This window comes from Cucurbita pepo, chromosome LG05 (assembly GCF_002806865.2).
Source record: "Cucurbita pepo subsp. pepo cultivar mu-cu-16 chromosome LG05, ASM280686v2, whole genome shotgun sequence".
Classification (NCBI taxonomy): Eukaryota; Viridiplantae; Streptophyta; class Magnoliopsida; order Cucurbitales; family Cucurbitaceae; genus Cucurbita; species Cucurbita pepo.
This window is the reverse complement of record NC_036642.1, coordinates 7,388,589-7,404,096: the sequence shown is the minus strand read 5'-3', so window position 1 is coordinate 7,404,096 and position 15,508 is coordinate 7,388,589. Positions and strand designations below refer to the sequence as shown.

The following is a 15,508-nucleotide window of genomic DNA, read 5'->3' as shown; positions in this document are numbered from 1 at the left end:
AGTGCATCCCATTAGTATATTAATTTTAAGAAGTGTAGGGGTGGTGTTTCACAAATACAAGAGGAGACAAGATATGCCAAGATCTTAAGAAATACTCGATGAGTCAACAAGTGAAAGTCATGTGATAAATGCTTGATGACGCTCAAAGACAATGGAGTTCTCTGTTGAGCATATTGGTATGTACTAATAAGAAATGACATGAGATACTAATTAAAGCTCATACTACATATATTTCTATGCACTCAGGTGGCACTAAGATGTACCAAGATCTGTACCAATACTTTTGGTAGTGTAAAATGAAGAAAGATATAGTAGAGTTTAAGAGCAAATATTTGATTTGCCAATAGGTCAAGGCACTTTAACGGATTTGTTGCAACCTCAGAGTGTTCTTGAGTGGAAATAAAATTAAAAAAAAATAGTAATAGATTTCCTCGTGGATCTACCAAAAACTTTGAAAGGGTTTATGAAAATATGAGTGATCATTTATAAACTTACTAAGTTCACACCCTTCTTGGCAAGAAAAGATACATATACTTTATATAATTCAACCTAACTATATATGAAGGATATTGTTGGAGTGCATAGAGTGGAGTATCGTTGCAGCCAAATCGAGAACCACGGTTCACGTTCAATTTCTAGATGGTTTTTGAAAAACGTTAGGCACTCAATTTGATTTTAACAATACTTTTCACCCACAAACAGATGGACATACCAAATATCTAAATCAAATGTTAGAAGATACGTATATAGTAATACTTTTTAAGTAACCATTGACATGACACCATTCGAGACTTTGTATGGGTAACGATGCAGGTCATCAATATATTGGGTTGAAGTAGGTGAACACGAGTTCTTAGGATCAAAATTGGTTCAAGCTACCTGTAGCGACCCGAAATTTTCTACTTAATTTAAGGTCGCTACTGTATCCATATCATAAACATTGAATGCAAAAATACTTCATTTAAACTTCATAAAACAAAACCTGAAAATAATACGACTTCATAAAACATAACACTTCAGCTTAAAACACTATCATAGACTTACGTGTTTGAAAACACTTTAAAAAATGATAAAATAAAAGACTAAATAAAATAAATAAACGTTTAAATCAAAAACATCTTATCTCGCCTAAGTCTAAGAAAATAATACGACTACCCTATGCATGTGTCATGGTCTCGAGTTGCGATGCCGTTGTCAGCCGTACAGGAATGTCTGGCCTTTGAGATAGAGGTAGCATGTGGCTTGAGTATTTTAAGAAATACTCAGTAAGTGACCCATTGTTGGAGGTTAAATGCAAGAACATGTAAATGCAATGATGAGACCTATCATATTAGTCTATTTTTTTCTACGGCACTATTCTAATGGGCAGTTTTGATGTGTACCATATACCATATCAATTCCCAATTTGTTCAAGTGAGTTGCACCACAAGTGTGCCTACTCTAAAACTATGGGATAAAGTGCAAATCGATAGAAAAGAGGGAATGAATGTTTTTCTACTATGTCAACTCTTGAACGCTAGGTGTGTCGTACCAAAAGTGGGGACATTCTAGATCTACGGGGATGACAAGTAGAATTTCTAACGTAAGAGCCCTATTAACCATATAAATATAATGAAAACAAAAAAGAATTAAAATAAAAATAAAGTCAGCTAAATGCCGTTATTTTCAATGATGATGAGAGGATGTATATCAAGTTGGATCATCTAAGGATTAACGACCCGTATCATTACCGTGGTTGTGGGCAAATCTAGTGGAGGCAAGAAGCTGAATTAAGATGTTTTTGTGAATAGAGAGAAAAGTAATCCAATAGAATAAGACATGACTAAAGAGTCTAGCGGGACAACATAATAAAAGACAGAAGTAAGTGTATGCAAAAATCCTACATAGTATATATTATTTTGCATCTTACTTCGCTCTAAGTGGGTTCTCGGTTGCGAGAAATCAAACCTGTACAGCAGAGAGTAAACATTTCGAGCAACATATATTCTTCGATACAACCTCGTTTTAGCTACATGAGTACTCGTTTTTATACGGTTTTTTCACTATTTATACAATCGTGGTTACGAACAAATAAAGTCAGTGAATCGAGATCTTTAATAATTTAAATATTACCTTGAGCTAAGTGGAAACTTAAAAACGTCGTAACTTAAATATCTATACAATTATGGTTACGAACAAACACACTGGCAAGTCACTTAAGGCGGCTTGGCCAACCTTTATCCCAAAATATGGTCGTTTTGAACTTAAATTTTGCTTACACAAAATTTTCCTCCACGTTTCACCTGTTTGAGATTTCAAACTAGCACTTTTGGGCTATGTGATAATTCTAATTTTTGTTCTTTTTTTGAAGTATATGAATCAGCCATAACATGTAGACATGGATGCATGTAAGTACTTAAAATGGCTTATTTAATTCTTTACTTCTATTCTTATTCATATTTATATACTAATTCAGTAAATAAATAAATAACTACAAAAAAAAAAAAAATATATATATATATATATATATATTTGATGGCACCCAACATCAAATGCACACACATGGACTTTCTAAATGGTCCACGCTCAATTGGAGTTTTGATGAGATTTGGTGCATTAATGCTGGTATGATCGCACCAGGCATAGAATGCGCACAAATTGCTTTTAACGCATGCGGGCGACATGATTTGGGCGACGGTGCACGCACGTACACGTCGGGGAGAGGAAATGCAATGGGCGTGAGCGTACAAGCGGGGGCGATTGCCATTTGTAAAGAAAGGAAAGAAAAGAACGGAGAGAAATTGAAATAACAATAAAAAAATAAAATATAACAAGTAAAAAAATAAAATACGGAGAGAAATTGAAATAACAATAAAAAAATAAAATATAACAAGTAAAAAAATAAAATAGACATAAGAATGAGTGTTACCTCCGGTCACCCAACTTAATACTACTCTCGCCCAAGTATGCTTCACTGCAAAGTTTTGATGGTACGCTTCACTGCAAAGTTTTGATGGGATCTAGTGCATCGCACCCAACATTGAATGTGCACAAATTGGATTTAACGCATGCGGGCAGCATAATCCAAGCGACGGTGCATGCACGCACGTGCTTAGAATGGCCGGCAGGGCCCACACGGACATCTCAGGGAGAGAGAACGCGAACGCGATGGACGTGAGCGTATGAGCGGGGGCGATTGCCATTTGTAAAGAAAGTAAAAAAGAAACTGAAACTTAACAATTAAAAAAAATAAANAAAAAAAAAAAAAAAAAAAAAAAAAAAAAGGGGTGCAGGAAGATTTTCTTTCATTAGCAAAGGAAACCAAATTTATAATTTATTCCAAAATTTGAAATTCAACTACCTCCATTAAATATAATTGAATATTACCTGAAACAATAATTTTAACGGCCACATTCACTAATGGGCAGAGACCCACATCGCCGACCCGACAAACTCGATCTCAAACACGAAGCTGTGCGTCCATGGCGGACTACGGAAATCAAACGCCGAATCAGATTAAAAATCAGTATCATCAACTCAATAACCGCCGCTCCATACCTAAGGAATCAGCTCTCGAAGCCTTGAACACCATAATCCATCTACATTTCGACAAAGCCCTAGAAAAGAAGCGCTCAATCGATCTCCAAAAGAAGGAGCTCCACAACCAATTCCAGCTCTTCTTCATCTTCTTAGCTCTCATTTTCCTCACTCAATCGCAATCTCAGTCGCAATCTCGGCTACAGTGCCGGCATTGCTGGATCCCGATCGCTCTCATAACCCTAGCGCATTTGGCCTTCTACGTATCCGTGGCTCACACGCTGCGATGCATCAACGGATTCAAGTACCAAAGGCGATGCCACAAGCTGAGTCTGGGATTGGCGACGGAGAAGCTCAGGGAGATGAAGATGAGTAGCAGCGACGGAGACATGGAGGAAGAGGAGTTGGAGATTCCGCACCAGGAGCCTCCTGAGATTTACTTTGGTAAGTTCAAGAGGAATTGGGCGCTGTATTTTGGGTTCTTGGTGTTCATCTATGGATTTATGGTGGCTTCCTCTGTTTCTCTTCTCTGTTTCTGATGATGATTTGATCTGAATTCTGTTATTATACCTCCAATCTAACTCAACTGAGGCTTCCGAATCTCTTTGACTTGAACCCATTACCAATAAACCCCCTTTATCTTTACATTACATTGGGTCTTGGAGGACATTAATTCTCCGACCAACCATTTTATCAACTAACTAAATTTATTTGCCTTCATTAGGATTTTCCTAAACTTACCTCCCTTCAACATCTTATCTTTCTCACATTCAACAAATTCTTCATCCTGTTAATGAACAATTTAGTATAAAGCTAAAGATGTAAACACAAAAGTTGGAGTATCCTCAACGAATGCAATGGATCAGTGCTCTATAGGTGATAAAGGTAGAAGGACGGAATTACCTTCTTACTACAAAAATACATCCATTATTCCTTCCACTCCTCTTTCCATCAAACTAAGAGGGAGCGGATTTTGAATCAAATTATAGAGACTATATATAACCCTCTCTACATAAATTATATTTCAAAAACCTTAAATCATTTCGAATTGTTACAAGTTAGAACACACCTGCAGCAGCTTAACCTGGAGAGAGTGCGCAGCACAAGGATTTGTATGCATTAACACAGAGTTTGAATTTCTCTTCAGCCATTGCCTGAAACCACGCAACCCAAACTACGGTCAATGAAATGGGTAACTCATTAGCTTTGTTCAGACTGAAAATATTATTCCAAACTCACCTTGGAAGATCTCTGATGCTTATCAGGATGCCATTTTAAAGCAGACGAGCGGAACCTGCAAGAGGATGGGGATGACTGTAAGGTGAACAAATAATAAGTGGGTTCGAGTCGAGTCGAGAGGAAAGAATAATCAACTTACGCTGCTTTAACTTCTTCAATCTTTAAAGGACCTGTCTTTGGTAACCCCAGAATAGTTCTATCTGAACATGATCCTACATCAGCGGTCTCCTCATCAGACTCACAATCACTTGAATTCTCCCATTCAGTACCTCTTTGGTTCTTCCAGTTAGGAGGAGACTCTGTCCACTCAAAACCAGATGCTGAATTTTGAAAGGAATCCTTACGTGTGCCAAAGGACCATGTATATGATCTATTGCCAAATGTGGCGTGAAAGATTGTCTCCGAATCATTGTCGAAGTCATTAACGAAACTCTCTCTTCTAAACTTACCTGAAGAAAAATACAAAGTGTTCAAAATCACACATTCGCATCCCCGTGAAATTTATCAAAAGGAAATAACATATATAATGAAAATGAAATAGCAGTAGGCAATGCGAACTGACGTTTTGATCTCTTGTGCTGGGATTTCCCAAAATTTCGCGTAGATGACTTTGCTCGCCCTTTCTTATCACAGCTGCCCGGTTGATCGAATGACTCATCAGAAGACCAGCGATCACCAAGACTCCATTTTGATTCCTTGTTCTATTGAATAAGGCATGAACCAAATAAAAATATATAGTCATGGGCCTATGTGTTTTGTTGTTCCTTATATTTAAAAGTTATGTACATAACAAGAATATAAGAGTTCCACTCATTGCATCATGCTCATATCCACCCCTACTAGTCTTTAGGAAGGCTTTGTCTAACCCAAGGCTAACTCTCACAGAGGACAAGAATGTTCAGTTATTATGGTTTCAACCAAAAGACTTAAATGTGGGATCTTGGAAGGTATTTTGAAACATCCAACTCCCGACCTCCTACCCAGGGAAGAACTCATTCAACCCCTGCGTCAAATAGATGGCATCCAACACATTCTATGGCATCAGCTCTATTCATTTGATTATTATGCATTGAAAGAAAGAAGTGATCAATTCGATTCCTCTAATGTACTATCTTCCCAAGATGCTGTAGTATACCTTAATTCTGAATACAAACCTGGTGAGCCCCTCACGACCTACTGCTACCTCACGAAACATCATGTTCATAATAATTATCCAACTTAAATTCTAATTTTTGCAAGTGTACATCAGAATGAATACCTGAAAGGTAGATCCACTGTTGTAGAGGAGGTCCTTTAGAGCCTTTTTTGCATCAGCACGCCTTTGGCGAGTCACATATCTTACATAATTCTGGTATCATCATTTTCAACATTAGAATCATTAAAATAAATAATAAATGACTAATTCGGGTATCATTCAATAAATGTAAGCCAATAACATCTAATGCAATTATGCAATGGGATAGACATGCAAGATATTCAAAATGCTGAACCAATCAAAAAACGAAACTCCATCTGGCTCAATGACATCAATCTTGCATTTATAATCTAAGAACAACAAAGAAAAAATAGTCACGTAATAGATAAACATACCTTTGACGGCTCCTTTCCACTCACACCATCATCCTGCCAAAGTATGGAAAAGGAATTTCTTTTTAAAGAAGTTATAACTTCAGAAAGTATTATGCATTCAGTGGTGCAAATGATCATAGATAAAGTAGATTTAATTCATTTCTTATGATCAAAAGGTAAATGAAAGCCTTGCTAGATTGTAGACTGATGATCCTCTTCTTGGTTCTCTTGAATGATTATGTTTAATTTTACCAGAACATAGCTCGACTAAAACATTCCATTTTAAATTACGACTGAACAATGCACTAGCATCTTATTAAGCAAAAAGTAAAAGAAAAAAAAAAAAAAAAAAAAAAAAAAAAAAAAAAAAAAAAAAAAAAAAAAAAAAAAGCAATTCACATGACACAACACAGCCAGAGAAATACCCAACACACATAGCGTGACATTTTTTTGTTTAATACCCCTGAATGTCTGAGCTAACTCGCATATAGGATTCATCGAGTGATACTTCATGCTTTTTATGTCTTGGGCCTAAAAATACATCCCAAATAGAAATGTTTACGCTTCTTAATGAACAACTGTACCAATTAACTCAATATCACAACTCGTTTGACAACCAATTGAGTTTTAATTTTTTGGTTTTTGAAAATTGTGTATATGAGTTTCATCTTTCAAAAGAAAACATTTGAATTCTTAGCCAAACTCCAAAAACAAATTTTTTTAGTTTTCAAAACATGGGTCTGGTTCTTTGGAACATATGTAAAATTTAGATAGCACAGCAAGGAAAACCATAGTTGAAAATAGTATTTATAGGCTGCTTATATACTTTATGCCAAGGAGAATAAAGGAGATCATAGATTAAAAACAATCATTTTTATAATTTGTCTCCAGCTCTAATGGTAGATCATTATGTCTTGCATTAAAACAATAAAAATAAACTATCCTGTGATAATATCTATGTCCTACACTTATCAAATGAATTCCTGATACAAAGATGCTAACAAGATCAATTGCGAATCAACTCACCACCCAAATTCCAACATCAGCATTCCAGCGACAAGATTAAACTATCACAATAATGTTTGTACTTTGGTAATTCTATTGATATGCTCACACATGAACTGTTTAGCTTGCAAAAAGCAACACACATAGCTAACAGGTTCATCCACAGAGTTTCAAGCCCAACTATAACTAGGCAATCAAATTCATCCGGGATAATGTAAACTAATAGCTTTGCTTCTATATACTAGTTTTGTAAATTTAGGTCCTAATATCATTAGCTCTCTCTCAACAACTGTTGCTTGCTATGTAGAATGCTGTCGGATAAAGCCAGAATAGCTTTTCTGCAACTCAATCGACTAATGAACAGCAAATAACCTTAAACTCTTTGCAAGTCAAGAAGCATTCAAAGAAGACAACAATGACCAACATTCAATGTTCATAAACAAAATGATATGAACAAACAGGAAAATGATGAAAATAGGGCAATTCAAACAAAAAATAGAAACAAAAACCAGAACAAAAAGAAAAATCAAACTCACGAATTTCCATTTACTCTTCCACTTATCGCAAGAGGCAGGCGTGGAGTGGAAAGAGGCGACATGAGTAGCGGCCAAAGTTGACCTAATGAACGAATTTTTAAGAATTAGGGAAGTTCGAAATCTGGGAATTAGCATTGGTAATTGAAAAGGTGAAGCAAAAGGGAAGTGTATTGGCGATTACGGAAGGGAATTTGAAGTTGTATAGTGTTAAATATAGAGTGGAATTGAAGGTTTGAGAAAAGATTGGCAGCGGATTTGGCTCTGCGGAGCAGACGCCTTTCCTCGTTCTGCCCTCGGTTATCCTCTGCAAATTCCTTGCTCCAAAGCTTCGCTAAATATGGAAGAAGACACTCATGGGCCAAATTTCTACCAAGCTCGCTGCGCCCTTGGGCCTCTCCCCCGGTACCAATATTTGGGCTAACACCCTAACACTATGAATAACTTGAGTAACACTTGGAATATCCATTTGTTGAACATGAAAATTATAATATGTAACATTGCTTCAAATTAATTGCGACCTGCAATGCGTTGTGCCCGACCAAATCATGCCTAGTTACTACGTAAACGAGCCCGTCTCATGGGCCCATGTGCGCGTACATGGATCGTGTGTGAAGAAGTACTATACATCCAACCCTCCCCGAATCTGAAAAGAGCCTAAGGTTGCATAATGTTTATAAAATATAGGTCTCAACCATGTTTTGTATATGATTGCATATCTAACCCCAACAGTCGAGTGACTTAATTTTGAATGTTACGTTTGGTCGTGAACGGTTAAGGATATTTTGTTTTGAATTATAGTTTACATGTATGTCATATTTGATCTTTTATTACAGGCAAATATCTCCATTACAATTTACCATAGGTATAATGTTTGACCTTTATTATACGCAAATATCTTCTATCTATTTAGTGTTCTTTCCATTTATTTTGTAATTTATTTGATGATTATAAATAGAGAATTTCACTACTATTTAAGTGTGGTAGTTTTAGCAAATATTGTCATGGTATAAGAGCCCTTTCGGTTTAGCAATTTCGATCATTTGTTTTCAATGGCTTCTGAATCTTCTACTCATCTTTTTCTCCACGACCACAAAGTTGGAGGGGCAGGCTCCATGGTTGCCGTAAGCGGAGCCGATTGATGACTTTTCGACTCCACTCTTTTAGCCTCCAAATCATCCTTCACAGGCCCACCCTTCACCATACTATGTACATACAACCTCACTTTGTCCAACACAATCGGTCTCCCATTGAACTAGAAATCTCTTCATCCTCAACCTCGGCAACTAAAACTTCCCTTCCATCTTCCACTTTTGTCTTCGTCATCCTTGTCGCTTTAATCGCTGACTCTTTGGGCCAGGTCTCGAGTGCCGCACTGACCTCTTCGCCAACCAAGTTGCCACCGGCCTCCTCACCAAAATCAGTACCTTCGTCCACTATGGCGACTCTTCTAGCTTCAACACTATCTTCTTCCTTTACTCCAAGGGGAGTGGCTCCCTCTCTGTTCATTGGAACTTCACCGCTTGCTATGGCGCGGTTGCAGCTAACAATCTTTTTCTGTGTTCCATAATGGCACCGTGATGCCATGCGACTCTCCTTTGATTTGCAACCTATTTCTCGGTCTACCAACAAGGCCGTGTAGAAACCAAATTTACCAAACCAAGACCATAATATTGATAAAAAAAATAAGTTAAATTAATTAAAAAAAATTAACTTTGCACTTTGTCAATAAATAAATAAATAAATAATAATAATAATAATAAATGATAATTAAAAATTTCAACACTATCACTTTTAATAACATAATGTTTAATACTTCCAGAAGTATTTTTTAACTTTCAAAATTTAATTAATATTTTAAATTTTTTTAAAATTATATATATATTATTAAATAATTTAAAAATATCCTTATTAGTAATGCACATAAGCATATAAAACATTTATAAACTTTTACAGTAACTTACTATCTTTAAAATTTTAGAAATTTATTTATTATTATTATTATTATTTTTTATAGTTAGCTTATGGACATAAATCATTATTATACACTTTAAATAGCTAATTCTTTAAATTTAACTTAAATTTAAAAAACTCAATTTAAAAATAAATTGGATGTTGAAATTTATTATATTTATATTTGGAAATATTCATAAATGAGACTGTTCATAAATGTTCATATTAGGAAAGTTATCGAGACCATAAATGAAAGAAGAAAATTCACACNTAGTTTAGTATTTTAAAGATTTTTCTTTTAATTAAAAAGGTTATTGTTTAAAATTTTGAAAAATATTTGTATTAATAATAAATAAAAAAAACATGCTGAGGTGTACACGGGATGACTTGGAAATAACAATTCCCCAATGATATATAGCCAGCTCACGTACCACCATTGCCTCGCTGTAATTTAATTTCATAATTAATTAAACAATAGCAATATATAATAATAATATTATTATTATTATTATTATTATTTTCAATATATGATTTTTTTATTTTTTTAAAAACCTCTGCCTCAGCATTACCATTTCCTCTCCTCTCTCTGTTTCGCCATAGAAAAATTGTCGGAACAACGAACACTCAAACGATTACATTCCCTATGAAATCCTAAATTCTCTCGAAAATTTCTCTCTATTTCTCTTTGTCAAATTCTTGTTCCTTAGATAAGAGAAGAAGAGGTAATCCAATTAACGGGAGGAGAAATGGGAGCTTGTGCGACTAAGCCGAAAGTCGACAGCGGCAAGGCTCCGGCGCCGGTGCCGGAGAAGAATGTTGAGGAGAAGGATGTTTTTGTTGACACTGTAGCCTCTGTTGAAGCTGAGAAGACATTTGAGGAAAACCAGAGGGATAAAGGCAAGGAAGTTGTTGACGACGATAAAGTGGATGATCAGAGTGTTAAACGCCGCTCTCTTAGCCGCTTGTTTAAGGAGGTACTTCGTTATAATCGTCTCTTTGTTTCTTCGACTTGATTTCTAATTTCTTCCGATTATCGACTGCTGATCAGTGTTTGAGATTCTGTTCTCGATGCTGTTTGTTAATTAAAAATCAATTCATCGTTATTCTTCTTCAAATGTATGAACTCGTTAGGTTTTGTTTCTCAGTTTTTCGTTGAAATCATGTTCTCGCTGTTTGTTGTTCGTTGAATGAACTGGATGATTGTGCTGAATGATTCTGAAATTAGGGCGTTCTGCTGCCATTAGGTTCTCGATGAAGAACTGAGGAAAACGTATAAAAAATTGAAGAATATGCTATTGATGCCTCCTCGTGTTTCTCTATTGGAAAAGAATTAAATGAACATGCGGTTGTGTTTTTGTAGCTTTTTCATATTTTCTTTTGGAACCTCCAATTTATTCGCGAATCTCGGCGGTTTCTCGGGAACCAAACACATTTGTTTACTCTTTTCCAGAAGGAAACTTTTAGCCTCTTTTGGGCGTAAAGCGAAATGAACGGTCCTCCCAAAGGTGAAAAGTGATGTAAAGAAATGCAATTATATTTTTCAACCTGGCTCAGTTTCTTCATAATTTATGACTTGTCGGCATCCTGAAATCTTTTGGTTCGAACGTTTTTTACCTAATTTCCAATGGTTCCCTTTCCCATTCAAGAACCCTATTCGTCTGATTGGACGTTTAGATATATAATATGCAAGCAGCAGCAGCAGCAGCACTTAGGAGGCTTGATCATGTAAGTGCGTATCTTCCACATTCCTTGACACATTTGTTTGGTGACTAGCAAAAGTGTCTTTCCTTTGAGGGGCACCCGTTTTTTCCTCCACTTTCTTCTGTTATTCCTGCTCATGCCTTGCCTCAATTCTGTGATTGCTTCACGGCTCATTGAACTTTACCCGTTTGTCTGCACCTTATAGAAATTTCTTTCATTCCCATGTGATCTTGACGGGAAAAGTGTTGATACATTTTTCACCCACACGTTCTGATATGACATGCTTCTGGGTCCTAGTTATACGGTCCTTCAATCTGGAGAACACTGATGGCTAAGTGTAAAGATTGATTGATAGGTTATGCTAATAGTTGTTGTTAGAATCAGATGAGTGGCGAGCCAGAAATTTCCGAGAAGTTTATTGAAAGATCATTTGCCTTGGATAGTGATTGTTCATCAATGTGATCTTGCGTTGCCTAGTGGTGGGTGCCCAAACTGATTGTGTAGATAAGTATGGTATGTGTATTCATAAATGTGTTAGCTAGCTAAGCTGTAGCTGTGCTTTGAAGTTGTCGGTTTGAACTACTTCCAATTATGGGACACAGTTTATTTTGATCTATTTCTACTTCGATCAATTTTTGTGGTGTAAAATGTCATATGACAGGTTAATGTTCTTTGCATATCTAAATCCTCCTTCAACGTCTTCTGAAATTGCTATTTTAAACATGAATTCTGAATATTCTGCAGAAAGAAGGGGTGAACCAATTATGTGAGAGGCCAGCAGGGGAAACAGAGAAACTGGAGTCTATAGAGACAGAAAAAGATGGGAAAGAATCTGGGACAAAGGTACCTCAAACTGAAGTAGAAACCCAAAAGTGTACACAAGAACCTGAGACAAAGGTGCCTCAAACGGTAGTTGAAACTGAAAAATGTATAGAAGAACCTGAGACAAAGGCGCCTCAAACTGTAGATGAAACAGAAAAATGCATAGAAGAACCTGAGACAAAGGGGCTTCAAATTGTAGTCAAAACCGAAAAATGTATAGAAGAACATTTGACAAAGGCGCCTCGGGCTGTAGTAGAAACCGAAAAACAAGTAGAAGAAGTTGAGATAAAGGTGCCTCGAACTGTAGTAGAGCCTGAAAAACATGCAGAAGAATCTGAAGTAAAAGCACCTCGAACAGAAGTAGAGACTGAAAAATCTGAAATTCCAGCTGAAAAGATACTGATCACTGATGGTCCTACAACTTCTGCGACCGTTCCCGACGAGAAAGTAACTATAACCTCACCATCTGACGTCGAGCCAATAAGCGAAACACCTGTGGAAAAGACATCAGAGAATGTAAAATTGCCCAAAAAAGTTGAGAAACCTGAAGCAGTAACATTAGTTGAAGCAACACCAGAAAAACATGAGAGTACAACATCTGAGCAGAAGAAAGAAGATATCAGCAATATCGGGAAGACCGAGATGGAGACAACGAAAGAAAGGAGTACCGAACCAGCACAGAAAAACGAGGAAGCCAAGTTAAGTAGTGAAGAAAAAAGAAGTTGAAGTACAGAAAGTATGAGTGTTTAAATTTATTCTGTGGGAGAAACTTTGGCCAAAGAAGAAGTAGTGGATGGAATCTGGGATGATCAAGAAGAGTTTAGATTCGTCATGAAGGTAAGTTCTTGAGAGGCTTTGTTTCTATTGTTTTGTTCTATACATGATTTGTTGGTTTTTGATTGAGTTGCATATTCAGTTTGCATAGACATTTGAGTTTGAGAGATTAGTATAAACATAGAACGTTGTGTTTTAAAGGAGTTCCTTGTTCATATAGTAACTCACAAACCAAATATGAAAACAAAAAAACCTGAGAGAAACCAACACAGCATTAGTCAAGATTGGTGAATTTTGAGGTTGTGATCATGCTTTCACACAAACAGTTCAACCATATGTTGTCTGCAAATCAAATCACATGCATTCTATGCATTCAGCTATGTTGTATAATGCGTTATCACGAGTATAAACCCTGTATGATAAAGGGAGTAACAGGATAAACACTTAAGCGAACTTGATGTTCTATATAGTGAGTGTTACATACTAACTCTGGGAGTATGAGTTTTTTATGAACAAAAATATTTCCCTTTGACGTTGAATGTTATAGAATGTGGTCTAGTGAACCATATCAAACGAGAAACATTTTGTAGTTTGTCCAAGCCACTAATGAGGTCGTGCAAAAGATTAGAATGTGGATGTGTACAGACTTGAAGTAGACAAAAAAAAAAAGTTACATTGATGTAATACGTAGAGACCTAGAGTTTGAAGTTGGCAATAAGGTATGCTTGAAGGTGGCTTCGATGAACAACATAGTAAGGCTTGGATGAAACGGCAAGCTAAGTCCATTCTTCATCGGACCTTTCAACATTCTAGATTGGATCGGACCAATGACATACATAACAACTCTACCACATGCCTTTTGCCATATATAACAATTGTCACATATCCATGCTTCGCAAATACTTGACTAACTTAGCACATGTTCTAGACGAAGAACCTCTCTAGATAGACAAAAACTTGAGTTATTCCGAGATTAAAACACTTTTGAGACCCTTTTTGCAGTATATAACAATTGTCACATATCCATGCTTCGTAAATATTTGACTGACTTAGCGAACGTTCTAGACTAAGAACCTCTCCAGATAGACAAAGACTTGAGTTATTTCGAGATTAAAATACTTAGTGNCCAGCTGAAAAACATGCTGAAGAATCTGAAGTAAAAGCACCTCAAACAGAAGTAGAGACTAAAAAATCTGAAATTCCAGCTGAAAAACATGCTGAAGAATCTGAAGTAAAAGCACCTCGAACAGAAGTAGAGACTGAAAAATCTGAAATTCCAGCTGAAAAGATACTGATCACTGATGGTCCTACAACTTCTGCGACCGTTCCCGACGAGAAAGTAACTATAACCTCACCATCTGACGTCGAGCCAATAAGCGAAACACCTGTGGAAAAGACATCAGAGAATGTAAAATTGCCCAAAAAAGTTGAGAAACCTGAAGCAGTAACATTAGTTGAAGCAACACCAGAAAAACATGAGAGTACAACATCTGAGCAGAAGAAAGAAGATATCAGCAATATCGGGAAGACCGAGATGGAGACAACGAAAGAAAGGAGTACCGAACCAGCACAGAAAAACGAGGAAGCCAAGTTAAGTAGTGAAGAAAAAAGAAGTTGAAGTACAGAAAGTATGAGTGTTTAAATTTATTCTGTGGGAGAAACTTTGGCCAAAGAAGAAGTAGTGGATGGAATCTGGGATGATCAAGAAGAGTTTAGATTCGTCATGAAGGTAAGTTCTTGAGAGGCTTTGTTTCTATTGTTTTGTTCTATACATGATTTGTTGGTTTTTGATTGAGTTGCATATTCAGTTTGCATAGACATTTGAGTTTGAGAGATTAGTATAAACATAGAACGTTGTGTTTTAAAGGAGTTCCTTGTTCATATAGTAACTCACAAACCAAATATGAAAACAAAAAAACCTGAGAGAAACCAACACAGCATTAGTCAAGATTGGTGAATTTTGAGGTTGTGATCATGCTTTCACACAAACAGTTCAACCATATGTTGTCTGCAAATCAAATCACATGCATTCTATGCATTCAGCTATGTTGTATAATGCGTTATCACGAGTATAAACCCTGTATGATAAAGGGAGTAACAGGATAAACACTTAAGCGAACTTGATGTTCTATATAGTGAGTGTTACATACTAACTCTGGGAGTATGAGTTTTTTATGAACAAAAATATTTCCCTTTGACGTTGAATGTTATAGAATGTGGTCTAGTGAACCATATCAAACGAGAAACATTTTGTAGTTTGTCCAAGCCACTAATGAGGTCGTGCAAAAGATTAGAATGTGGATGTGTACAGACTTGAAGTAGACAAAAAAAAAAAGTTACATTGATGTAATACGTAGAGACCTAGAGTTTGAAGTTGGCAATAAGGTATGCTTGAA

The 15,508-nt window shown here is 36.2% G+C and overlaps 3 protein-coding genes across 4 annotated transcripts; 2 read left to right on the top strand and 1 right to left on the bottom strand.

Annotated features, from left to right (window-relative positions):
* Positions 1-3,335: 3,335 nt before the first annotated feature.
* LOC111796192 lies at positions 3,336-4,253 on the top strand. The gene has a single exon (XM_023678934.1). The coding sequence runs from the start codon at positions 3,462-3,464 to the stop codon at positions 4,053-4,055; it is 594 nt and encodes a 197-aa protein (XP_023534702.1). The 5' UTR covers positions 3,336-3,461; the 3' UTR covers positions 4,056-4,253.
* Positions 4,254-4,369: 116 nt separating this feature from the next.
* On the bottom strand, positions 4,370-8,174 carry LOC111796190. Its single transcript, XM_023678933.1, has 7 exons — positions 7,866-8,174; positions 6,346-6,378; positions 6,014-6,103; positions 5,318-5,456; positions 4,895-5,204; positions 4,756-4,810; positions 4,370-4,670 (listed from the first exon to the last, which is right to left on the bottom strand). The coding sequence occupies exons 1-7, from the start codon at positions 7,998-8,000 to the stop codon at positions 4,596-4,598; spliced, it is 837 nt and encodes a 278-aa protein (XP_023534701.1). The 5' UTR covers positions 8,001-8,174; the 3' UTR covers positions 4,370-4,595.
* Positions 8,175-10,351: 2,177 nt separating this feature from the next.
* On the top strand, positions 10,352-14,978 carry LOC111794691 (serine-aspartate repeat-containing protein I-like). 2 transcript variants are annotated; one of them, XM_023676801.1, is made up of 3 exons: positions 10,352-10,789; positions 12,261-12,677; positions 14,269-14,978. In XM_023676801.1, exons 1-3 carry the CDS (start codon positions 10,562-10,564, stop codon positions 14,728-14,730), a joined length of 1,107 nt encoding a protein of 368 aa, XP_023532569.1. In that variant the 5' UTR covers positions 10,352-10,561; the 3' UTR covers positions 14,731-14,978. The 2 variants fall into 2 exon arrangements, with proteins under 2 accessions (XP_023532569.1, XP_023532568.1); XM_023676800.1 differs by having other exon boundaries at positions 12,261-12,722; positions 14,239-14,978.
* The last annotated feature ends 530 nt before the right edge of the window (positions 14,979-15,508 follow it).